Genomic DNA, 27,643 nt, shown 5'->3' with positions numbered 1-27,643 from the left:
TTAGCAGTCTGGCCGACACATCGGCCGTTGTTGGATTTTTGGAAAGGAACACCCTGGCGTCCCTATTTTGCGCATGTCGTTATAGGCCAAAATGTGCGCCCCTCGGCCAAATAAGCGCTTTTTAGTTTTTTTTTTTAAAGATTTGTTTTGGGGCTTTTATGCCTTTATTGATATGACAGTAGACTGACAGGAAAACGGGGAGAGAGATGGGGAGTGACTCGCAGGAAAGGTTGTCGGGATCGGGATCGGGACCCGAACCCGGCCTGGACCAGTAAGTAGGCCAGCAGGCGTCCCCAAAAAAGCTAATTTCTAAATTATCGATTGTTATTTTATTTGAACACTTTTTTTTTAAATGTCAACTTGCTACATGCAAATCAGTCAGGTTTACATCAGCAGTGCTGAGGTGGATTAACAGGCTACCTGAAAAAGGAACGCAACTACATCAAAATGCAGAAAGGTTCAACATGAGGGAAAATATAATGTAAAGAGTCTTTCAAGAATCGGTTTGATTGGGCAACATCACAGCGGAAACATCATTATATATAATCCCACAAATGTGTCGCCATGGCTCTTTATCCAACCTTTTTCATTTTCCATCTGTCTGCACTTTGGAGTCGAGTACCTCCACCATGGGCTCTCAAGGCTGGTTAATACTTGGGTCGCAAAAAAGTGTTGCACCGAATGCAGTCAACATACAAGTCCACAATGCGTTGTGTGTGGGCTTGTAGATTGACTGTGTTCAGCACGTGAAACCGTTGTATGACGAAGCATCAATTAGGAATCAGCCTATCTGTCTCACTGGACGGCAGTAGGTTAAAGGTGGGAGGAGCTTCAGTCTTGTGATGGCAGCGTCGGTGGTTTGTATCCCTAGGCGGCTGGGGGGTGGTTTGTATCCCTAGGCGGCTGGGGGGGCATGACAAAGTGAATGACAAATATTCTCTCTTGGGAAAGGCACTTAACCCCTGGCCTGATTCAGTGGAGCTGCTCTGTAGCCAACGCTAGAACACTGTGGCCGTTCTCCCACTGGGAAAACAGTAGAACGCTGTGGTTCTACCGGCTGTATGGGACGGGTATGAGTGTGAAGCAGCGTGGTTGCTGTGAAAAGAACTTCCATGCTCAGCCAACGGTGTCTGACTGAGTCAGACAGAGTCAGCAGGCTCTGCAGTGGGAGAGAGGGGGGAGATGTGTCTGAGAGGGGAGTACCTTCTCAGGGAGACAGAGGTCAGGTTTACCGCCAGTCCCACCACCAGCCTCTTGGAGGCTTTACGTCGGTGGCGAGGGTGGAGGGGGTGGTAGTGGGAGGGGGTGGTGGAAGAGAGGGAGGGGCTCGGGGCGGAGGAAACACAGGAGGACGTGTGTGGAGGTCTGCGGCCGCAGGTGGGCGGGGCTCGAAAGTCTCCTTGCTGCTGTGAGGCGGACAGTTCAAATGCCCCTCCTCGCCTGCCGGTTGCCCTTTCGCCGCCTTCCGGAGCGCGCGCCTCGCGCCGCACCTCAAACTCGTCCTCCTCCTGGCTCTCCGAACTGGAGCGGAGGGGGGAGAGAGGAGGGGAAGAGGAGAAGGACGAGGAGCAGGAGGAGGACGACGAGGGTGTCGGGGGGTCCGAGGAGTACTGGGGAAGGGACAGCGCAAGCTCCAGCGCCGCCACCGAGCAAGGAGAGGGGGTCGCGACCGAAGCCATGCCCACCAACCTCAGCTCTCCTCCGGCCAAACCTGCCGTCTCGCTCCCCTGTCCCTCCTGCAGGCAGAGGGGCGAGCCGGGACTACGAGGCCACGTGTCCGGATGTGAGGGCAGAGAGGCAGGAGGTGGTGTTGGTGGGGTGATAGGAGGAGGAGGCGCAGCGGGAGGGGAGAGCAGAGGGATGCCGTGGCCCCGGGCTCCGTGGGGTCGAGTCCCTCCCCCTCTCTGCTGGAACAGGCGGGTCCACAGACGACCCAGGCGCCGGCGGGACGCGCTGCGACGAGATGAGTGACGTCGCATCTGTCTCCTCATCGCTGTTCGCAGGTTCTGAAGAACAGACGACTGGAGATGGAAAGACAGAGAGAGAAATTAATCATTTGGACATAAGATAGTAGCCTGCGGTTTCTATTAACTTGGATTCCCCATCGATGATGTCACTGGTAGGTGTTTTTGGGACTGTCCAAAGCCCTCCTCTGAGACACAGTAGACAGAAATGTTAACATGTTATAATGATCATTAGTGAGGACCAATTATATATATATATTTTTTAAGATTTTCTTTTGGGAAAGAGACCGTGGGGTTGATATTGATAATGAGGTTTGGTGCGAAATATTTGAAAACGCCAAAAGACTTTCCGTGTGTAATAGGGCCTGGTCGATTCAGTTAACCCTTTCCAAGCCACGGGGAGCCCCTTAATGTTAAAACCGTAGTATATCGCACATCCCAGCAAGGAAATAAATGATTTTTATCCGAAAATCGGCGATCGTCTAACCTTCCCTAGTCACCGCTCGTCCATCGGTGGCTCGTGGCTGCTCTGACATGAAACAGAAGTGACTCTCATGGCCTCTCCTTCTTCAGCCTTCCTTCCTCCCACCCACTTGTTGTTTGGACGTTAGCACTAGCAGAGCTGGAGTGCTAGGTGCTAGGCTATCCAAAGTGGACACATCAACTGTTCAGTCACTCCTGGACTATATGCATGGATCCTTATGCGCGCGGATCGCGCACGCGAAACGCACGGGGAGATCGATGCTCGACCAAAACCACCACTTTATCCCAACGGAGATCGAGAAAATCACGGTGAGCTAATGACCTGGGGGAAAAAAAACAAAAAAAAAACAACGGCGCTGTCCAAGAAGGAGGGGTGGCGGGCTCATGTTTATAAACATAATATTATGTCTCAGATCACAATACAATAATAGAAATTTCACGGCTAATCTACCAACCACCATTCTATTTTGGCTGGCGAAGTGTTAAGAACCATACACAGATTAGAGATCTCACCTAGCCTTCGCCATGAAATGAATTCTAATCTATCCCCCCTTTGTCTTAAGTGTAAGACTGAGGAAGGATACTATATTCATTGCATATGGTCATCATGTCATAAGATTGAACGATACTGGTGGGGTGTTGTACAACAGTTGAATGTGATCTTTAATGTAGAGTTTGAACTTGACCCTTTGTGTCTGATTCTGGGACTAGGTATAGGTATAGGAAATGTACATTGTCCTTTGCATTTGTGTCTGAGCTGAGCTGTCTGTCTGTTTGTCTTGTCTATGTCATAAAATGTCAAAATCAATAAAAATACTATTTGAAAAAAAAAAAAAGATTTGTTTTGGGGCTTTTATGCCTTTTAACAGTTTGGCTGCTCTTGGTAGCCAAACACGTTCACAGACGAGATAAGGTTTCCATGGTAACCCGCATCTCAGACGCTTGCTACGGGTGCTGGTGAAAGAAAAAACTGCATACGTCATGACGCAACGCAGCCAGAAGCAACCGAGAGCGGCCATTATCCATTGACTCCTATTCTATACTGAAACATAAAAACGGCTTTATCTCGAAATAAGGTGCAAATAACGCCGAGGAGGCCGAGATCAGCTTGTCTTCACGGCGACACTATGCCGTGATGGTCGGCCCCGGTTAGGATTTTAGTTTTCGCGACCGTTTGTAAACAAACAGATCTCCTTCCTGGATCGTCAGTGTACACCCACGTGCACACGCACGGAGCTTCCGGGGCTCTTCAAAATAAAGCGCAAGTGAATGGTGGTGTCCTGAGTGTTAATGATAGGGCAGTAGACTGTCAGGAAATAGGGAGAGAGAGATGGGGAGTGACACGCAGCAAAGGTCGTCAGGAACGGGACTCGAACCCGTGACACGCTGTCAGGCATGTGCCTGGACCGCAAGGCCAGTGGGCGTCCTGTGAGTAAATGATGTTTATTATGTATAGAGGTAGAGATATACAGTATAAGAAGTGAGAGAGGGAGGGTAGAGACACAGGGACAAGGAGAAAGGGGGAGGAAAGCGAACCAGTGAGAGATGTGGCAGGTAAGGGTAATGGAGGAGAGAAAAGAGGAGGGGTTCAAATTAATTCATGCCAAGAGAATAAATTGAATTGAAAAGCAAACGTGAAGGGCAGAGAGAGGAGGTGGGAGAAGGATGGAGGTAGAGGAAGATACACAGAGAAATAGAGAGTGAAGGACGAAGAGGGACAGAGGTGATAATGACCAAATGACAGAATAGAGACAGCAGATAAGAGGCTGTTTCTTTTAGTTGGTATGAATTAGATTTGATCTCTGCCTGCTCTCCAGAAGGCTAGAGGCCCGTTTCAGATTGTGACCTACTGTAGTGTCTTATCCAGATTGTCAAGATCAAGTTGAGATGGATTGCAGTTCACATGGCAACACAATGCATCTCTATAAACATAACTTGTGTGACTACTTGGGATCCAATTTTCTCACATCTGTCTATTTTCACAGGCTTTTGATTGATTGATTGAGTATTTTATTAGACAAAAATGGAGAACAGTACAAGTATAGTACAGTACAAGTACAGTTAAACACTCTGCCTAAAGGAGCATCCCAAATAAGTCCTTTTACAGTCTTTTTTACGTCGGAAGTTCTTCAGCAATGGTCAGGCCTAATTACTATGCAGTCCTTAAATGCATAAAGGGACACATTTGGCCGCATGTGGTCTTCTGAGTGATTGCATTTTAATGGTTCATTGCAACCTCAATGCGTTTTGGGTAAAACGTAATAGTGAGGCTAAGGCACGGGATAGGTGTCTTCTTGAAGGACACTAATGATCTGGGAAGACCTTTCTTGTAATGGCATGGTTTGTAAAACCACCCAGACAGCTCTGTCCTACAGGGAAATACATCACTAACCATCTGTCCTATATGGACAAACTGCACTAACCGCCTGTCATACAGTGATAAACGACAGTCTGCCCTAGACACACACACATACGCACGCTGACGTGGCGTTTTCTGAATACTTGGCTATGTTCCCAAGGACAAGCAACAGCGCCTGGGAGTGTGTACGTGCATGTAAATATGTGTGTGTGTGTGTGTGACAATAAATCAGTGTGTGTGTGTGTGTGTGTGTGTGTGTGTGTGTGTGTGTGTGTGTGTGTGTGTGTGTGTGGCGCTTAGGAAGTGTGCTGATGTTGGGAGTTCTCATCAGCCTATTATCATCACTTTAAAGATGAGCTGAAATGAAATGATTTTTCCACTTTTAGAGCACATCTTTGGTCATAATGATGACATAGATAACGAGAGGCCAAACAAATTGGAAGAAAATAACCCGAACATATTTTTTTTCACAAGTCTATAAAAGACTATCTCATTTTAATTACTTCCTGTCAATCGAAAATGTAATGTGTACAACGGCAGGCCTTAACTGATTCCCATTGCTCAATGAAGAATCCATAAGAGATACATAAGATGAGACCTTTATTAATCCTGCTGTGGAAATTCAGTTGCCAAAGTCCATAGTCTATAAGGGAGCGTGATATCATTTCGACATAGCATCTTTTCGACTGCACATCTTTTCAACGCGGGTGAATGTTAACCTGGTGAAATGCTAACCTGCCGACGCTGGTGAATGCTAACCTAACCCAAAACTCAGTAAAACTATGCCTAAACCTAACCCTAAAACCTAACCCTAACCCGGTCCCATCCTCTTTTATAGTACACTTTAAGACATAATAAGACATAATAAGACAGAATAAAGCCATAATAAAAAATAATGTGTTGGTAATTAGAGCTAATATATTTTTTGACAGAAACAAAGACAGAATAGTAGAAAGAGCGAATACATTCTCTGGCACCGTCACTGCCGCGGAACTGCAGCGGCAGACACTGTCGCACGACCGCTAGTTCGACCAGCAGTCGCACTGCATCGCCGGCGATAGGACCAGCAGTCCCGTAGCGGTAAACTGCCCGTCCGTGCGGTGGTGGCTGAGACAGAATAGCAGAAAGCGGGGGCACGGTGGCGCAGTGGTTAGCGCTTCGCCTCACAGCTAGAAGGTCCTGGGTTCGATTCCCGCCGGGGGACGCTGTGGGCGCTGGCGGCGTGTTCCTCCTCCGCGTCATCAGTGCCCACACCCTAGGTGGGGTTGGCGATAGGGCCTTTCTGTGTGGAGTTTGCATGTTCTCCCCGTGTCCCCTAGGGTAGATACCCTCACAAAAACATGCACGTAATCCTGGTCTCAATAATGCCTCCCCCTGGCCAGCCGGGGCGCCTGATGGAGGGGAAAGGAACTGGTTGGAATAACGTGTTCCTTCCACGCGCTACGTCCAAACCAGGGAAATCTCCACTGTCAGGTGAAAAGAAGCAACTTGGACTCCTCATGCATAGAAGGAAGCATGAGGTCAGTCCGTTGTCTCCCCAGGCGCGGCAGAGGGAGAGCAGAGCCCAGGATTACATAGGCAATTAGCACTGGGTGAAAAAATGGGTTACAAAATTGTGGGATAAAAATTATAAAAAAAAAAAAAGAATAGCAGAAAGCGAATACATTATCTGGCACCAGCATCGCTGGTAACTGACGCGGCAGCCACCACCGCACGGACGGGCAGTTTACCGCTACGGGACCTGCCGGTCCGTGCGGCGGCCGCCGGTCCTACTGGCGGGACTGCTGGTCCTATCGCCGGCGATGCAGTGCGACTGCTGGTCGAACTAGCGGTCGTGCGGCAGTGTCTGCCGCTGCAGTTTCGCGGCAGGTGACGGTGCCAGAGAATGTATTCGCTCTTTCTACTATTCTGTCTTTGTTTCTGTCTAATAAAATATATTAGCTCTAATTACCAACACATTATTTCTTATTATGGCTTTATTCTGTCTTATTATGTCTTATTATGTCTTAAAGTGTACTGTAAAAGAGGATGGGACCCCTAACCCTTAGTTGAAATGATGTGCCTTCGAAAAAGCGAGATTTCCCCGTCTGTAAAAGAATCAAACCCACTTTCACACTGAGCTGTATACAGATACACTAGAGAAGTTGTTCTCAAACATCTTTAGCTCAGGGCACCCCTGTAAATACCTTTTTGAATATGTGCTATTTCTAGTGTGGACATCTGTAGTCACTGGCATTGTATATCTAGGTGGTGGTGTAATGTAATGGGTTACCTGTACAGGGTTGTAGACAGGGTGTAATGTAATGGGTTACCTGTACAGGGTTGTAGACAGGGTGGTGGTGTAATGTAATGTGTTACCTGTACAGGGTTGTAGACAGGACATTGTATATCTACGTGGTGGTGTAATGTAATGTGTTAATAGCAAGAAAAGTGCACAGCACACCAGTCCTTGTGAGGTGCCGGCCAACGGGACAAATACTAACAAAAAAAGTGTAGAGCCGCACACTCGTAGCTGCTGATGCACATTTATTTATTAAAGGACAACACAGAATATTCTGTGTTGTCCTTTAATAAATAAATGTGCATCGGCAGCTACGAGTGTGCGGCTCTACACTTTTTTTGTTAGTAATGTAATGTGTTACCTGTACAGGGTTGTAGACGGGGAAGTCATCCACGGGAGGGATGAGGCCCTGGGCGATCAACTGACCATAGGAGGGTGGAGCCTCTCTCTGCACAAACTCCGCTTCCAGACGAGTCATCTGAGTCTCGAAGGCTCTGAAGAGAGACAGACAGAACAGAACAGAAGAAGAAATGTGAGAGAGAATACTAGTGGACTGTGGAACAGAGTCTAGAGAGATTTGTGCTGTGTAGCTCAGTGGGTAAAGGCACTATGGCTGCAGGGTTAGGGGTAACCTACTGTAGTCAATACCGCTGTGGTGGAGCTCGCTCACTGTATCCACACAGTCTAAAAAATAACATTTTGTTGCACGACCATGTTGTGCAACACAGTATAAATGAGCTCTAATGCTAGCTAGTTAACAGAAGTATGACACCGGTTTAAAATTCAGACACACTGATCGCGATTTGTTACATAGAAATGGTCCAGCTAGGACCCCACAAGGAGCGCTTAATTTATATCAATGAATATCCTTTTTTTTATCTGAACTTTTATATAATTGACTAAATCGATTACTCTGAGCTCATAATGCGTTGCATGCATGTGTTGCTATTTTTGAGAACTGATTCTTTTATTCAAGTGGATTTAATGGATTAGGTAGATAGGGAGTTTGAGAAAAGGCTCTACCTGTACTCTCGGTTTCTGAGCGAGTAGAGTTTGAAGGCACAGCCCAGGGCGACGACCAGCAGCAGCCCACAGACCAGGCTTCCTATCAGGGCAGCAGTGATCACCTTCCTGGGCACGGTGGCCAGACAGTCCCTCTCGTCGCTGCCGTCCAGACAGTCCTCCTGCCCGTCACACCTCCACGTCTCAAAGATGCACAGGTTGGTGCCGCAGTGGAAGTTCCCCGGCTGGCAGTCGAAGCAGTTCTTCTCGTCCGAGCCTTCCGGGCACCGCTTCTGGTTGTTGCAGCGCTCCGAGGCCGGGTAGCACGTGCTGCCGCCGCTGCCGCTGCCGATGCCAATCCGACCGCCGCTCCCCTCGCAGGGGTACTCTCCGGCCGGACACGCCGGGCAGCCCTCCTCGTCGCGTCCGGAGGGGCAGTGCCAGTAGCCGTCACAGCGCTGGCGCTCCGAGTAGCAGCCCTGGTCACCGCCACACGGGTGTTCCCCGGGAAAACAGTAACCTTTGACCTAGAAGAAGCGAAAGCATGAAACCCTACTCATGATGACCATGGATGTTTATAAATGTCTTTTTTGGTCCACACTGCAGTGGATCCACGTTCCACAGGGGATATGGATGGATTAGGGTTGGTGTTTGAGGTTAGTGCAGGTGATGTGTGTTAGGGAGCTTTAGAGCTGGTTACCTGGTAGGTTGCATTGAAGCCGTGCCCGAGGCTATGAGGCTGAGCCATATACAACACACTCATCTGGCCCCTGGTTGACTCCAGCAGAGCTGGCCTGTGGTTGTTATGGTGGGACAGAGCCTGTGGAAGAATTAAGACCATGATTTACATACACAGAACAGCAACCTAAAAGGCCTAATTAAACCTAATACCTAGCTAATAGCACATCACTGTCTGACTGATTGCACATACGCATGACTAATTTATTCTTTTCTAAGGTATGTAAAGCGTGCAAAAAGTGTCTAAAATAAATAATTGCTCAAAAGTTCCCTTAACATGCATGAATCCTCGCATCCCTATTCTGGGCATGTCATAAAAGGTGAACATTCAGTGAAATTCATACCCAATTTATTTACAAGCTCACAACAGCACAACCTCTCTGCTTACCCCTCTGAGAACTAGAGCACGGGATGTTGAGCTCAACAAGGTTAGATTAAGGATCCCACAGTGTCTTTTTTTTATATATGTTTTTGGGCTTCTATGCCTTTATCGACAGGACAGCAGACTGACAGGAAACGGGGAGAGAGACGGGGAGCGACACGCAGCAAATCTGGTCGGGCTTGGGAATCAAACCAGCGACCCGCTGCAGGCTACACAAAGCCCTTGGGGAATGCGCCCAGCAGCCAGCGGGCGCCCCCAGGATCACACAATGTCAAATGTGGGCAAAACCTGGCTGCCTACTGTATATGGCTTTGAAGAGTGTTTGAATTACACTGGAATGTATCCGGGTGCAAAGGAAGGAACCAAAACACAAAGTGGGAGACGGCGACCTTTGACTGTTCAGAGAATGGCTGCGAAGCGGTGAGGCCGGCAGCCAGCTGCAGACATGCTATGGTTTCATAGAACTCCCACCCCACAATGTACAAGAAATGTCTGTCCTCTGGACGGACGGACAGACAAGCAGTGTTAAATCATAAACAAAATAATCACCTGGCATTTATTGTTGCCCTCAAATCCAAGACAGCCCTCAGTTATATACTCCCAGGCAATAACAAATGTTTATATTAATAAATTATCTTATCATATTATCTGATATTCTTATGTTAATCTTATCCCTATCTTAAATCGTACAATTCTAAAGTTAACATCTTTTGCTGATATCGTTGCCTCTTCTCATTTCATAGTGATAGTCTATCTCTTCCACAACTTAGCTTCTATTTAAATATTAATGTCATACAGCCAGTAACAGCGTAATTCCACAGCCTCACCTGCAGGAGGCGCTCGGCCCTCTGTACCAGACCGTCGTAGACGTGAAGCGAGTCACTGGGGCCCAGCCTGAGGTCCAGCTGCAGAACGATGGGTTTGGGGTCCTGGGTGTCCAGGAACCAGGAGCATCTCACCTCACCTCCTCCCTCCCCGCCTCCCGTCCCTCCCGCCTCGCCTCCCAGCGTCTTCCCCGCCGACCCCGCCGCACTGCGGTTGACCCGGAAGTAGAAGTCCGGCGAGGCGAAGGAGCCGTAGAAGTTTCCCAGTCTCTTCTTCCCACAGGCGGTGTCGGCGCAGCCCCGCTCGTCGCTCCCGTCCGGACAGTCGTGCCGGCCGTCGCAGCGGAGCAGGGGAGGCAGGCAGAGGGTGGAGGGCCCGTGGGTGCAGGGGCTGGAGCCGGGGGGGCAGGGCGGGCGGTGCAGGAGGGGAAGAGCGTCGGTGGGAGGAGGGGAGCAGCCTCGCTCGTCTGTGGAGTCACCGCACTCGTCCTGGCCGTTACACTTCCAGGTCAAAGGTAAACACTTCCCGTTCCCGCACAGGAACTCGTCTGGAGGGCAACTGCTTTGACCCAGGTGACCTGTGAACAGGAGAGGCAAGAGAGGTTATAATAATAGCATACAAATTATTACAGCAGCTTGTGTTCAAAACCAGTATTAATACGTTTGGTGGTTTAGATTAAGATTATTAAGATTTTTGCTTAAACACACCCTACTCCAACAAAGGAATCCATCTGGCTGCAAGGAGATTCTGTCTGTCTCTGTGTGTGTAAGTGCTAATCGTCATATTTCTTGTGCATGCTGACATCAGGACCTCTATTACAGAATATTTTTGAGCGGTGCTAACCGCTCCTACATCTGGCTTTGTTGTGTATCTATGTACGTCCGTCCGTATGTCCATATGTCCCGCAAAGCAAACGACATGACACCACAACAATTACATCATACATTAGTATTTATTCTCAAAGGCACCGATCACTTCACACTGGGTGTGATTTTCTTTTTAAATCACTCAACGAAAACCACGTAATGTATGTGAATTAATCACATAGACAATTGGAGGCATATAAACAAGCCAATCATGCACACCTGTTTGTCCGGCGTATGTAGGGTGACCATATTTCCAGCCACTCAAACCGGGACGCAAAACACTGTTGCCTAAAACTGGGACCCTAAAAGCAATGCGCACGTTACCGCGCACGCACGTGCCCATTCTATAACGTTCGTGCACGCGTGCACACACACCGCAGGGTTGCAAACAGGCAGTGAGTGATTGACAACAGCCTCAGCGTTGAATTCAGACACGCAATGAATGTGTTCCTGTTTTCTGATTGGTTAGGTGAGCATGTTTTCATGAAAAGAACATGATAAATGTCTCTGCAACCACTGAAAACAGCTACTATCATTTTAATTCTGGCGACAACCGGGACAATTTTGCAGTGAATGTTGAAAAGCGGGACATATCAGTGTTTTAGAGATATTTGTCAGGACACCGGGACACGCAGCTTGAAAACGGGACTGTCCCGGGTAAAACGGGACGTCTGGTCACCCTAGGCGTATGGGATCTATAAGCTCACAAATAACTAGTACTGTAAATTACAACCTCGTGTCCCTCCGGCTGATGGGATGTTATGTACCAGTACTAATCAAATACATGCTTTTGCAAAGCTGAAATGCCAACTTGTGAAAGTCAATGTAGTTGATAATATATGCATGTAAAAAATGTACCTTTCAGCGAATCGTATTAACACCAACATTTTTCTTGTGATGCATTTTTGTTCTTATTGAAGATTATCGCTACAGTATGTCTGTTTAGATACAAGCTTCACAAAGTAAATGTGGGGAAGCGACCACTGAATACATTTAAAATCGCTACCTTTGATTGACGGGGGATACAAACATAATTCACACAAGGAATTTACAATTGGATGACAGAGACATTTAAAAAGGTAGAAAGAAAAAGAGAGAAAATGGATTCACTGTATATGAGAGAGGGAGGAATTACGATGCTAAATTTCAAGTTAGTTCAATTTAGTTTAGTTTTAACTGGTTTCATTTAGTATCATTCCCACTGATAGAACGAAACACATCAGCCTCGATGAGGCTCGGCATAGAGCTCAAGTGACTCACAGTGAAGTAGAGGATAGGTTCAATTATCCACTGACACTAATAATGAGTCAACAAATCAGCTTCTCCTGCTTCTCTAGATATCGATTGCCAGAGTGCTGAGTTGCTCTGACATCACCTGTGATAGCAGCCAATTAGCTGCTTTTATCGGCATCTTCTCATCTTTTATCTGCAGTGTGTATGTAGCTGGAGAGCTAATATTCAAATATTCACTACACACTAAACATTCCCAGTGCTGTGTGTTGTTTATAGGGGGAGAGCTGCATAAAGATAGTCTTGTTTTGCTATTTCTGTTCATTACTATGCTACGATATACTTGTTCTATTTTAGGGCTTAGATAGGGAGTCAGTCAGTTCTGAACGTGAGTGATAAAGTATACATGCACATGCACATGCACGCACACTTAATTTACCTCTGATATATGACAGCCTGAAGCCCTGAGCCTGACCAGAGCTGTTGTTCTGGGAGTGGAAGTACAGAGTGACTCGACCGCTGGGAGAGATGAAGGGAGAAGGCAGCACTGAGCCACACAGCCTGGCCTGCTCACTCCAACCTGGACTAGACAGCTCCAGCCAGTCCCCCCAACAACTAACCGCAGCATCATCCACGTCAAAGTTACGGAAACTGCAGGAGAGGAGAGAGGAAATATATTTGTAATCGTTTTGTTTTGTTGCAACCGTCAGGTCGCAGTTACTATCAAAATGTCAGTCAGTCACGTCACACTCTTGCCCTACTCATATCTCTGCCACCGTTGCCCCTATCCATGCCAAACTTTGCACACACACTCATTGGCTACCACCCCTCATTTCTCACATGGCCCTTTTCTAGCGCCTCCATGAGGCAGATTCTTGCAAAACATTTGTTGGACTGCTCCTACAGATTTTGCCCTAAAATCACGCAAAGCAATACACAGTATCTCTAAAAATGTCATCAGCATGGATCTGTCCCATTTCCTATATTCCCTCCTGATTGGCTACCAATTTGCCTTCTAAAGTTTGTGTATGCAACATGACGGTCGCTTATCTGTCTTACTGGTCATTTTATTTACATTTTATTTTAACTCATCTTGATAGCAGAGAAGCAGAGTTGGGCTGCAACTATTGAATATTTTCTTAGCAGGTTATTATCTATTTTTCTTTGCTATAAACAAAAAAGCCATGAACCCCCCCCCCCCCCCCCCCCCCCCCCCCCCACACACACATTTTTATAACAAATATTGTATTTTGATATGATTGATGATAGATCTTTTAATTGATGCACCCCTAGAGGAAAGAGGACTGCGAGGAAGATATATTTAGACAACCAGGAACAAAGAAGCCAAGCCGAGTAGCATTCTGTCAGACCGTTTAGCCAGACACTGAGACACAGACACAGACTGATATTGTCTGGCTCTCTGCTGCTTATCAAATCATGGAGGAAATGTGTCAGAGAACAGAGCTGAGAATTTTATAAATTAAACAGACGACTATGTAGACGAGCAGAAAATAGATCAGAACAGCCCAGCTAAAAAGCCTTGTGACCGATGTACAAAGCCTGTGGTTAAAGGGAGGATGTATCACATATTTCATTCAAACTGTATTCTGTCCAATCCAATCCATCAGTGGTGGAGATTCAACAAAGAACAATTTCACTACAGTCTCTGTTCTTTACAAACTGTCCTGTCTGCAGCAATGTGTGGCAGGGTAGTGTAATAGCTTCTTTTATAGATCTGTTATTTTCATTGATTTATTGTTACCTAAGACAATGACCAAAACAAAAGTGGTGGATACAACATTCAAGTGTAATGTAAATACAAATGATTTCAAGGTCAGAGTTGATGATATACTAATTTCAAGAGGTTACCTATTTGGACTGTATTTTTTTTTACAACAGACCAACATAAAAAATTGCATCAAAAGTGATCAAGAAGAAAGTCAAGAACAAGACTTTTGGGCAAAATTTTCAAAGGTGCTCTCAAGACTCTTGCTGGAGCCCTCATTCAATGCCTCTTGGTTCTCTAAAAATCACATCAATGTGAACTGAGCGGTGCTGTCCATTCATTCAAGTGTGTGTGTGTGTGTGTGTGTGTGTGTGTGTGTGTGTGCGTGCGTGCGTGCGTGCGTGTGTGTGCGTGCGTGCGTGTGTGTGTACATTTCAATGTGGCATTTTGGTGGCTGCAGCTGTTGTTGCTGCAGCTGACATACACCTTGTGCTGAATGCTGTTATAGACACACACAGTCAAATAATTTCGTTCGCGGTAATGATTCGTTCACGTTCACCGTTCATAGCGCGATCGTCCTGTGAAAAACACTATCGCTTTTCTATTACGTTGCATCACTAGGTCCAATGTTGGAGCGGCATGCACCACTCAAAAACTACGCTTCAGACATCACAAGACAAACAAAATCGGCCTAAAGCCCATGACCCACCCAACAAGTCCCCAGGGACTTTTTTGCGTGTCTGACTGTACCTCATGATTACATTTCTGACTAATACAGTATTCTGTCATCTATCAGGACACCCACAAGGGGAGGTAAATGCTAATCCCCATAGAAAAGAGGTGTCATTCTCTGCTGCCGTTTTCCTTTTTCTCCTTCGTAGTTCGTACAAAGTGTTTTGTATTAGCATTATTAGTTGATATTTGATAACATGTGATATTTTTTAGGCTATGTTGATGAATTGAATACAGGACCACACTGGAAACAAGTCCCCAGTGACTTTTTTGCGTTATCCTTTTAGCCTTAACTGTACCTCATGATTACATCTCTGACTAATACAGTATTGAATCAATCAATTAATCGACTGTGTGCAACCACTGTCTGACTTGTGCTAGTGGCAATACAATATGATGACCCATTTATGAAGACATCAGCCCATTGTGTCCGATGACAGCACAAGGAGAGAGCTGGGCACGAAGACGCAAATCCTTTTCCCCGCAGCGTTCCATAACTAATCATTGGTCTATTTATAGGAAAACATAACAGTTGTGGACATGGAGGATACAGGACTTACTCTAGTCAACAAATACATTTATAATTTTATGAACAGACATGACAAGGAACCAAAGCTTTGAAATAGGCCTTTGAAACATTAGGGCTTCTACACAATTTCTGAACACACAATGGCAGCAATTATTAGCAGAAAGAGAAGAAAAGGCGCAATAAATAGTGGGGGAGCCAATCAAGTGATTCTGCTGGTTGTAATTTTGGAATGATAATTGTTGGAGACATGTATATCTTCATTCTTGGGGTTCTCACAATGCCAAAAAAACATGTCAATTTTTCTTTTTGGGTTTAGCATGTGTAATTAGCATAATTAGCCAATTAATTGCCAAAAACGGGAAATGGCAATAACTTTGCTTCTAGGTAACTTATAAAGGTGATCTAAGAGTCTAAGTCCATGTTTGTGAGGTCCAGAAATTCATATGTTACCATTGTGAAGTCATACAACCTTTCATAATTAGCATAATCAGCTTAAATTATACAGAAACGAGTTGAAAATCAGGAAATCGCTTAATTTTTCACATTTAGCTGACTTTGGAGAGATAATCTGAGACTCTTATTGACTAATTGAGTATGTTTACATGTCCAGAAATTCCTATCCTGATGTAAGTAAATCATGCAACCTTTTGTCATTAGTACAATCTGCATACATGAATTATTAATTAGTCTGAAAGTAGGAAATTACCTGTTTCTTTTTCTGTTAGTATATCCATAGATTAATTCTTGTCATAATGAGTCAAGCAACTGTGCTTCAGCTGTGAGGGATCACAGCTGATAAAGCTAATCATAGTTATTGAAATGGTGTTACTGATATACACTTTCATGCGTGCTACCCGTGATGGCCTCTGGGAACTTCATCTTTCTTCCCTGGATGAGCTATGCAAATACTTCTTTGCTCATGACAAGCAGAAGTATGCCCGGTTGGTTCCAGTCTACCTAGCAGAAATGAAGGCCCTGCAGACCACAGATCCAGAGATATACCAAGAATTTATCGATGGGCAGTTCACTGTCAATAAAAATCAGATACCATTCTGCACCATTGGGGTGGATCATGCCCTTGAGCACATCACTCGCATCATGAAGGTCACTGGAGGCCTTGTGGGCATTACTCAGAATGCTAGTGCTAGGGAAAGGTTCTTCTTGACAGCACCAGAGCTGAGTAGACTTGCTGAAGAAGCATGCCAGATGGCTGGCACACAAACAGCTACACAAAAGGAGCACCATGACTTGTCCATTGCTGTCTGGACAAGGCAGGAAAAGAATGTACTTCGATTGAAGCATGTGATCAAGTCATCTTTGAATCCTCTAACATATGATGGCAAAGACCTACCCAATATCATCACAAAAGTTGTGATGCCACCCCACGTGGAGAAAGATGTATGCAGCCAAGACGAAATTGGCCAGCAGAACTATGTTGCTTTTGTGAAAGCACGCAATAACAAAAATGAAGTCAGTGTCTGGGCCAGAATGAAAAAGGTTCAATTGAAGATGTGGAAGAGTGCAGGAGAAGTTGTGAAACACATAAGCTCGCTGACCAGGTGGGGGAATTGAAGGATGACAGGTCATTGTTTGCTCGAATGCTGATTGTTGCTCGATCACGTTCAGAGATCAACCTCAAAGAAGCCATTGGCCAGCACGAGTTCACTGCCAAACCACGTGCTCTTTTCACAGTGACTGGTGAGCTTCGGCCCTGCACAGACAAGAGCAAGCTCATGACCATTCTCGAGGAGCTGCAGAATGAGAAGAGGACTGGTGACGTTGGTGTTGATCAGCAACCACAGTGCTGCCAAAGAGTGTAACTGTCATAGATGGAATGACATTGGTACAGGCAATGGGAAAGCCATCATGGATCAAGATATGTTCCCAGTGGGCTGACCACTTCATAGCCATACTGGACAGGAAGACCAAAGAACATAGTGAGACCCATGTAGTATTTGACCGCTATGATATTGCATCTTCACTGAAGGAGGCCACGCGTAAGCGACGCCAGGGTGGCAAGCCCCCTACCACTTATCATGTGGAAGACAGCACACCGATAGGGAAGGTGTCTGAAAAACAGTTCTTGTCAGGTATCCACACCAAAGATGAGCTGACTGTCTATCTTGCTAAGAAAGCTCTCCTACACTTCCAGGGGAAACCCAACGTTTTCATAATCACGTCAAGGCAAGATGTCCACTCAAACTCTATCGATGTAAAACATCTCCACAGCTCACAGGAAGAGGCTGATACAAGGATAATCCTGCACAGCCTGCTGTCTGAAGAGGGCAACACAGCTCTACATTGAGTCCCCGGACACTGATGTCTTTGTTCTTGCAATCCGACGGTACAATCAGCTGTGCAAGGATACCTATTTCATCACCAGTGTGGGAAACAAAAAACGTATCATCTCACTGGAGCCAGTAGTGCAGGCACTGTGTAAAACGAGGACTTCAGCCTTACCAGGGTTCCATGCCTTCTCTGGAGCTGACCAGACAGGCCATTTTGCTGGAAAGGGAAAGTTAACCTGTTGGTTCAAAAAAAGCTCAGTTCTGACACAGAAAAAAAGATTGAAGCATTTGTTTGCCAGCTGTACGAGCCCGGTACAAATCTTGTGGATGTTGGTGAACTCAGGTGGAGGTTATTCACAAAGAAACAATTGGAAGCAGAGAAGCTGCCACCTACACAAGGAGCATTACATCAAGCCATTGCCCGTGCCCATTACCAGGCAATGGTATGGTATCAGGACCACGTACCTAACCCACAACTTTCTGTACATACTGTATTAGTATAAACGATCTGATAATTCTGTGACCATTTCTCATAATGTTCTTTATTTTATATGAGGGATATATAAATAAATATAGCTATTTCTGGTTTCGGTGTGATTATTACATAATTATTACACAGACAAAAGGTTGCATGATTCATGTATAGGATAATAATAATTCCTGGACTTGTAAACATACATCTTAGAGTCTGTGAGAAGCTTTCAAAGTTGACTAAAACAAAGAAATGCAGCAATTTGCTTATTTTCACCTCGTTTTTGCGTAATGTATGCTAATTATGCTAATTAGGAAAGGTTGTATGACTTCACAATGGTAACAGATGAGTTTCTGGACCTCACAAACATGGACTTAGACTCTTAGATCACCTTTATAAGTTACCCAGAAGCAAAGTTATTGCCATTTACTGTTGTTGGCAATTAATTGGCTAATTATGCAAATTACACATGCTAAACACAAAAAGAAAAATTGAAGACATGTTTTTTTGGTATTGTGAGAACCCCAAGAATGAAGATATACATGTCTCCAACAATTATCATTCCAAAATTACAAAAATTGATAGGCTCCTCTACTAAAAGCTGAGAGTCATTCACATCCCTAGAATGTCAGCAAAATAACTTTTAAACGGCTGGCCGGATTACCATCAAACTTGGTGGGAATCATCAACACCCGGAAGAGATGGTAACCTTTTTGGATCATAAATGTGAAACGAGTACGACAAGGCCAAAATTAAAGTAAAAAACACAGAGACAGTATTAACTTTTGGGTCAAAAGCATCAGGGTCACAATCAAGGTCAAGGTCATAATTCATTCAGTCATGTATCAGGAAGGGAGAGACAATAGAACAAGAGATAATATCCTTGTGGAGACGCCGTTTGCACTTCCAGGTGCAATGTTTTTCTATATCCATTCCATAGTGTTGCCTTCCATGGAGCTTTTTTCTCCAAACAGATTTTCACTGCAAGTTAATTTACATATTTGATTATAACATTCTGTTTTGATCTGAATTCCCAAGGAGTAAAAATCGCTGTACTAAGCAAGCACTCATATGAAATATATATGAACCCTGGACACGCATGAGGCTGCGCAAGCTACGGTTGATGTGTGCATTCTAAGTATTTCACCTGATGGTAATGACCTCTCGCCGAGCACCCATGATGCTCCAGGAGCAGTTGAGAGCAGGCGGGTAGGGGAGGGGCCAGGAGGGGCTGTAGATCACCCCCCTCCTCTCAGTATGGAACACGGTCTGATCTCCACAACCTGCTGACAGAGAGACGGGGGGGAGGGGGGAGAGAGAGAGAGAGAGAGAGAGAGAGACAGACAGACAGAGAGAGAGAGAGAGAGAGACAGAGAGAGAGAGAGGGGGGGGGGGGGGGGAGGGGCAGATAGAATGTTGTAAACCAGGGACGTGCAGAGAATATTGAGAGGCAGGGGTTGAAATTTCTAAAAGGGCCTTTAAAGCTATACTGTGTAAGTTGCTCAACTGGTGGTCTGTAGCAGTATAGCAAACCGCGGTCGCGTCTGCTTTTTTCGTCCGTTTTTCGCCGCGGACCGGGCCGTTAGACCACCGCGTCCGCATCGCCTCGCCGAGACGCTTTCAATGAGGTCTCCCGTGTCCTTCTACGAGCAGCGGTTGGAGAGTTACATGCTGTACTTCCTGAAGGCGTGTTTCCTAAACCCACCAGAGAGCCCGGCAGTGCGCTGTGATTGGCCGGTAGTGTATCATGTGTGTATGATCTGCAATGTGATTGGCGGATGATGCAGATGACGTCATTTTGCCGGGAAATCCCGCCCCTGTCAAGGCTAAGTAGAAAACATATAAAGAAAAGGCTTTTGGGGCTGAAATGAACGGAGTGGGGGTTCTAAAACTTTAGCGATTTAATAGTTAGGACAATTTTAAGATATGTTTTATAAAAAAAGTTACATAGTATAACTTTAAATATCGAAACTAGCAGACTTCCACAACGCGTCGCAGCCCGACACGTTGTGAGCTTGGAGGTCGGCTATTTTCAGTGCGTGATACTTAGACTTAGACTTAGTTCCTCCCGTTCCTATTGGAACATTGGGCGACGAGTCGTCTCCATTTGCTTCGGTCCCTAGCGACCCTTCTTGCTCCATGCCAGCTGACACCCATCTCACTTAAGTCTTCCTTCCTTGGCTGTCTGCCTCCATGTCTTCTTTGGCCTCCCTCTCTTCCTCCTTCCAGCCTCTGGCATCCATTCCATTGCAACACTTGCCGGTCTCTCTCTTGACAGTCGGAGTACATGACCAGTCATTCTCCTCCTCCTGTCAGCGATGATGTCCGACAGTGGTTGCACCCCTGCCCTTCTCATCAGCTCCTCATTTGTGATGTGATCTCTCCATGATATCCTCAAGATATCCAACTTGCTGGTGATGCTGGCTGTCTTCATCCAGGTCTCGCAGGCGTAGGTCACTGTTGGAATGACTACTGACATATAAAGGCGTAGCTTTGTGGCCGTAGTGATGGCTTTTGACAACCAGATGAGTCGTTGGAACTAGTGTTGTAGTCGAGTCCACCTAAAGCGAGTCCAAGTCAAGTCCAAGTCATATGGGGGCCGAGTCCGAGTCGAGTCCGAGACCAATGGGAGGCGAGTCCGAGTCGAGTCCGAGACCAATGGTAGGCGAGACCGAGCCGAGTCCAGTTTTCTTTTTTTTCCTTTTTTTTTTTGATAGGTAGGCTGCAGAAAACAATATATATATTTTTTTTTCGGACACACACACACACACACACACACACACACACACACACACACACACACACACACACACACACACACACACACACACACACACACACACACACACACACACACACACACACACACACACACACACACACACACACACAATTAATGGCTTGTCTTCAAATTAAATCAATAGGTCTCCCCAAATTACCTTTGGTTGCTGTCAATGCTGTGGTTTAGGTTTGAGGGAGTTTTTGGGAGAGGTAGTTTTTTCCCATACCAATTTTCTGTCTAAGAACTAGACATTTGAGTTGCTACAATTATATTTTCTCCCAGGCAGAGAACAAGTACTTTAGTGTACAAATAAGACTTGGCATATACTGCAGTACAATATCCCAAATCACAGACGATAATTAGGCCTATCCAGTCTAATATCATGATATGGATATAATATTGATGCCCATGCACTAAAAGGCCAAGTGATAACAAAAATATTATTTAAAAAATAATTATGTCTACTACTGTAATCTATAACATTTTTAAACATTGCTGTTATAGTTGCATTGAAATAGAGCATGCATGATTTTAGCAAAACATTTTTCAAACAAACTCTTATCTTAATATTTTATTTTGACTAAAAGCTAAAATAAATAAATAAGGTTTTCCCATTCAAACACATAGCAGTATGTGCCTGTCTGCATTTCATTGTTTAAGGTGAGAAATGTAGGCTACCCTATGTCATTAGTCTGATGCCTTTCAAGTACAAGGCAAAACAATACCCCATGTCACTGCTTCAAGTTGTTTTGATTCGTTTTAACCTCTCTACAGGGACTTACAATGTTACACTTCTCTCTGTTGATCAGTGCACTTTAAAACTTTCGGATGAGGCTTGCTTAACGAGTAATAGACTACACCTGGAAATACAAAAAGACGTAAATTCTTAATCCAGCTGTGCGGGTGGATTAAACTACACAACACATGATCACAAAGGCTTGTGTTTGGAAGCTGTTAGGACTTATTTATTTGGGGACACAAGGATATCCTGCAGGTAAGAGGAAAGTGGACTGTTGTCTGTTTGGCGAAAAAAATAACTTCTGGGAAGATTAGATGCTTGCTGCTGTGCAGAGCGGGGCTCTGTGTGTGTGTGTGTGCCGTGTGTGCGTGTGTGCTACTACTGTGTGCCTATCAGATGTGCGTCAGAATGCTCTGTTACTTAACAAGGCAGCTCTCTTAATGTTAACGTGAATGCGCTCCTCATATGGATATAACATTTATTCCATTGCATTGTAGTGACTTGACTCGAGTGGACTCGGTGGGGGGCGAGTCCAAGTCAAATTAGACCGAGACCGAGACGAGTCCAAGTCAAATTAAGGGCGAGACTGAGACGAGACCGAGTCAGTGAAAATTTGGACTCGAGTCCTGACTCGAGACGAGTCATTGACTCGAGTACTACAACACTAGTTGGAACACTCCTGCAGCTTTGCCAATTCTCGTCAGTACGTCTTTCTCCACGTCTCCTGTGCTTGAGATGTTACTTCCAAGGTGAAGTTTAAGTGAAGTTTTCGACGTACTCCACGTCCTGTTCGCCTAGAGTGAGCGGTGGAAGGTTTTGGTCTTGTCCAACGGTCATGGCCTTGGTCTTTTCTTGGCTGATCCGCAGACCGACCTTTTCTCCGTGCCCATGGAGGTTGTTGGTCATCTCTTGAAGTGTAAGGTGGGTATGACTGATCAGAGCCAAGTCGTCTGCAAAGTCCAGGTCGGCCAGTCTTCCCTCTCCAGTCTCCCCACTTGATGCCGAAGTTTGCCCCTGTGACGGTCTTCCTCATCACAAAGTCAATGACTATTGTGAAAAGCAAGGGTGATAGGATGCAACCCTGTCTTACACCGGTCACAATGTCAAAGTCGTCAGTTGTGCCGTTGACGGTTTTGACTCGGCAAGTGGAGTTGTGGTACAGGGCCCTGAAGATGGTGATGTACTTGCTTGGTACACCATACAGCTGGACTATCTGCCACAGTGATTCTCGATGGATGCTGTCGAAAGCTTTTTTGAAATCGATGTAGTTGATTATGAGGGGTCTCTGAAGTTCTTGGCACTGCTCTATAATGTTGCGAAGAGTGAAGATCTGTTCGGAGCAGGATCTTCCCTTCCGGAATCCAGCTTGCTCCTCCCTTAAAAGGTTATCCACCTCGTCTTTAAGGCGTTTTAGCAATACACTACAGAATACCTTGCCAGGGATAGACAGCAGTGTAATGCCCCGCCAGTTGTTACAGTCGGCAAGGTTTCCCTTCTTGGGCAGAGTCACGATGAGGGAAGAGGGAATTTTACATTTCTTTCATCATAGTAAAAACTGCATTCATGGACTGGAGAGGGCACTTTTTACAGATGAATAAAAAAGGGCAGGGCTCAAGTCCCCTTTGATGTCTATGTGTGCACGTGCCCGTTGTAAACACGTCATGAAAACTTTTTTCTTCTTTTGTATTATTTGTTACTCCAAGCTGTGTCTCTTTTTCAGTGTCTGTCCTGTTTTTCATAGCCGGCACTAGAGGCGCATTTTGACGATTGTGTTTGACGTGGGTGTACTTTGATTCTCTCTAATTAGGACCTGAACCATATTTCCCACAAGCCCCGGCACCAAAACCACAGTGACCTTAATGACCCCCCTCCTTTCTCTTTCTGCTCTTCAGGCTGCAGTGCAGCAGAAGCAGAAGAAACCATCCGTCTCATTCGTCTCATTAACTGTCCCTCTACTGTAGCTGCTGCTTTACCTCTGGGTGTCTCGCTGTCACACACATACACACACACACACACACGCTATGCGCACGTACGTGTGTGTGTTCCTGATAGGCCATAGGCAAAACCAACATTGTTTGTGGTTTGTGTGTGCATTAGCTTGTGTGTGTGTGTGTGTGTGTGTGTGTGTGTGTGTGTGTGTGTGTGTGTGTGTGTGTGTGTGTGTGTGTGTGTGTGTGTGTGTGTGTGTGTTTCCTTTTGTTTTCCTTGCACTCTAATTATGTGACTATTTACTCTGTCATTTTGTTGACTGGGGTTCAAGCCATTTACTCTGATTTTTGCACACTAATGTGTGTGTTGTTTATTTGTCACGGCCAAGTGCATTTTAAAAGTAATCTCAGTTATTTTGTCTCTGTAGCGCAAAGCTCTGTCATTGTCAAGTTACTCATCATCAAGCAGATAATTAAGTGTAAATGACTGAAGCAATTTCCAAAGCACAGTGGGATATTCCCAATACCCCATGGTGTCCCTCCACACAAACATTGTCAGTGTATGTATGTATGCTTCATCCGTCTTTTGTATGCGCATGTGTGCAATGAAAGGGAAATGTGTCTGTAAGGCACTGGAAGTGTCAGGTTACACTGGGGCTTTTCCCCACATCTACACCTATCAACCCAAACACACACCAGTGTTGCCATGTCTGCTTATTGTAAGCGACTTTTGCCTTGTTTTCTTTCCCAGAGGATGAGTTCCTTTTTTGGGGGCTCGTTTTGAAAACGCAGTGGCTTCTTTGGCAAATCTAACAGGCCAACATTTCTCTGATGTATAGTATACTAGAATTCCCCATAAGGCTTGGGGAGGGGTGTGAATCACATTTAGTGACAGAATGGTGTCTCTACTTTATTAAGTCCTGGCTCAAGTATGTGTGTAATGTTATAAATAAATAACCAAAACATAAATTATTATAGTATCTACGTAGTAAATATAATGATATATACATCTAATGTTTTTTATTAGGAATATATGGCCATATTATTGGACTTGTTTTTCAAGGTGAGATTTGGCTTATTTCTCTCACAAGATGTGGCTTGTTTTCGGAGGTGTGTTGGCTTAATGCTCACGAGAGTTGGCAACACTGAAACACACACACACACACACACACACACACACACACACACACACACACACACACACACACACACACACACACACACACACACACACACACACACACACACACACACACACACACACACACACACACACACACACACACACACACCTGAATAGAGATTGTGTGTGTGTGTGTGTGTGGAGTCAGGTGTGACACTGTGGGGTGTTGGGGTTGACCCACTGTGCTCAGTGATTTACATTTAATTAATCTGTTTTGATGAGTAACTTCTGAAGGAGCTCTGCTCTACGGAGGAAAGCACATAAAATGTGTTTGTTTATGTGTCACTATTTGTGACAGTGTTTAGATTAACCACTTTCAACCAGGCATTCCTATTTTTGGCATGGTGTCATTAAAGGTGAAATTTATATTTTTTTTGTTTTTCAAACATAGTAAAAATAGCAGATCTAGAAGCTAACAATGCAACCTGCTATTTTCAGTATTTTCATTGTATTGGGCACAAGTGGGTATTGGTAATTATGTTGGTAACCATGAACTACGTTAAAATATCTTGTCGTTGTCGGGTGGGAACCTGTCCAAAACCGTTCGTTTTGCATTCATCATTTTAAAAATGATCTAAACTAGTGAAAACAGACAATCTACAAGCACACAACGGGTTTGTGCGACAGCCTTGTATGATGAAGTAGGGCTTTACTTTGCTAAAAACCTTTCGCAAGAACATGGAGATACGAGATTTCTGCCCGACAGTGACGATCTGTTCATCGATTTGTGTGTGTACCTGCACTCCTGCTGGGACAGAGCAGATAAACTCTCAAAATGTTTCTCTGTTTTACTAGCTCCTTTACTTAGTTCTGCTAGACTCTGCAGGACAACCAGGCTTGGTGAGGGCGATTACACCCAGAAACATGGCTGCCAAATGATACCATCATACCGATGTGCTGTGAGCATTAAACCAGAGATCTACAGGTTACAGCAGACAAACATTCAACCCTGCCATACCTTGTCCTGTGTGTGTCATGCATAAACAGCATGTCATATTTCTATCACGGATATTATACAATATAATACAAATGTACAAATACAAATGTGTATCATCTTTATGTCCATAATATATTTAATAACTTCAGTCAGTCAATGTTAGTTAAAATAATCAAAGAAGAATCTATCATGAAAGACTGGCAGACAGACAGACAGACAGACAGACAGACAGACAGACAGACTCTGAAGGAAAGAGACAGACAGAGAGAGAGAGAGAGAGAGAGAGAGAGAGAGAGAGAGAGAGAGAGAGAGAGAGAGAGAGAGAGAGTTGTGCTGTGTCCTATAGAAGTGAGACGTGCACCGGCAGTGATGCTGTGCAGAACAGTGATGTAATGCTGTTTAACAGAATGGACCTGAGGCTCACACGCGCGCGCACACACGCACGCACGCACAGCAGTCCATCAGTCTCTGTGGGTCTGCATCATCATCACAGATATCTCCAAGCAGCTTTTGTTTACACAACAAGGGCTATCAGTTCTCACTGGAGAATCAATAGCTGTCATGATTTATAACTATGAAAAATATGACTCTGCAACCATAACTGGTCATCTCCCTCCCTGGGCCAATGAATGACCTCACTACAGCACTCATAGGAATGATGGCTTCAGCAGCAAACCACCACCTCACCTGGATAAAGTCTATAAAGCATACTATAACATATTTGATATATATATAGTAACCACAAGCACGTCTCAGTCACACACACACACACACACACACACACACACACACACACACACACACACACACATTACATAGTCAGACACATACACGCGCGCACGAGCACACTCAAAACAATGTAGAAATCCACATTCATATCAGTTGGAAACATGTTATTTTCCGAGGGCTGCTGTACGTCGTTGCAATAATAATAAAACATAAGGCATTGGCACAGGCTGCTGAAGCCAATGCAATGCAACAACAACCATTGCATCGGAAGGAACACTCACCGACAGAGATCAGAGGCAGACGTGCACCCATGATCCATGCGAGCAGCAGCAGAAGCCGTTCCTCCATGGTGCTCCTCATTACAGCCCAGGTACTGACTCGTCTTCTTTTGTCATCTTGGAGACAATTCAGCCAACATCTGCAGCGTCGCTCCGTGTGCTGTATGTATTCCTGTTGCTGGCTGCGCTGCTGTTGTTGTTATTTCAACCGAGACAGGGCGACGCACACCTCCTCGCCTCGGGAAGGATGATGCATAATGGTAATAACTAACGATGGTGCTGATAGTAGAGGAAACGGTCAACTCATTTTGCACAGTAGCAACACACGAAGCCTTCGTGCTGCTCACAGATACATTAACATGAACATACTGCTGTGTGTCAAGTCAACCACTAGGACAACCTACACGACTTCCGCTGAAGGCTTTTCGAAATAAAACCTATACGGATGTTGCAAAATGTTTCTCTATAAATGTATTATTTTTTATAGCTAAATTGAGAAATCTTAAATCTCTACAGTGAGGATATTTTGTATTAGAATTAGAATATATATAATGTGTATAATAGCAAGGGAAGATTTATATAACCATAATAAGCTGCAGATTGAGATTCTGACCCCCAGAAAAGCAAGAAATAAAGGTCATACCTTTTACAGTCTATCTATGGATCATACGTCCAGATCCAAGACCACTCCACCCCTTGAATATATGCTCAGCTATTATTTATTTGTAATATGCCTAGCCCTACCGGTATCTTATCTGTCTGTGGTGGCACTTGGAAGTCTCCATATTCTAATCATTCTGGTCGAGTAATGATCTTTCTGACTCAACGCATTCCACTATGTATTAGTTTTTGCCAGACCCATGAAATGGGTAGGCCTACATAAGCAAATGTCGGTCTGTCCGGGTTTTCTATATAAAGGGTATATATGATGATGACATGATGATGACATGCCTACAAAAGGCATGATGTCATAAATGATGATGACAGACAGGGGGTCTGGCACAACCAGGTTGACCTGGTCTAGTTAATTTGAAGGAATGCCTTTCGTGGTCTGGCTGCACAGCTGCCTGCAAGAGTTATTGATGCGTTCACAAGATTAAACATGATAAAGAGTTCAACCAACAATATTTGGATGAGTTTTGTTTGCTATTTTGTACGTTCTGTTCAGCCTCTCTCTCTCTCTCTCTCTC

At 45.1% G+C, this 27,643-nt stretch overlaps 1 protein-coding gene across 1 annotated transcript; it reads right to left on the bottom strand.

Annotated features, from left to right (window-relative positions):
- Positions 1 to 1,139: 1,139 nt before the first annotated feature.
- On the bottom strand, positions 1,140 to 26,523 carry lrp3 (low density lipoprotein receptor-related protein 3; the record flags this gene model as incomplete). Its single annotated transcript, XM_080730094.1, has 10 exons — positions 1,140 to 1,521; positions 1,690 to 2,021; positions 7,449 to 7,581; positions 8,111 to 8,616; positions 8,790 to 8,909; positions 10,037 to 10,611; positions 12,570 to 12,781; positions 19,025 to 19,160; positions 22,272 to 22,796; positions 26,457 to 26,523. The coding sequence occupies 10 exons, from the start codon at positions 26,521 to 26,523 to the stop codon at positions 1,140 to 1,142; spliced, it is 2,988 nt and encodes a 995-aa protein (XP_080586220.1).
- Between the last annotated feature and the right edge of the window lie 1,120 nt (positions 26,524 to 27,643).

Source organism: Nannobrachium achirus (assembly GCF_963921795.1).
Source record: "Nannobrachium achirus genome assembly, chromosome: 7".
Lineage (NCBI taxonomy): Eukaryota > Metazoa > Chordata > Actinopteri > Myctophiformes > Myctophidae > Nannobrachium > Nannobrachium achirus.
This window is presented reverse-complemented; position numbering and strand designations above follow the sequence as displayed.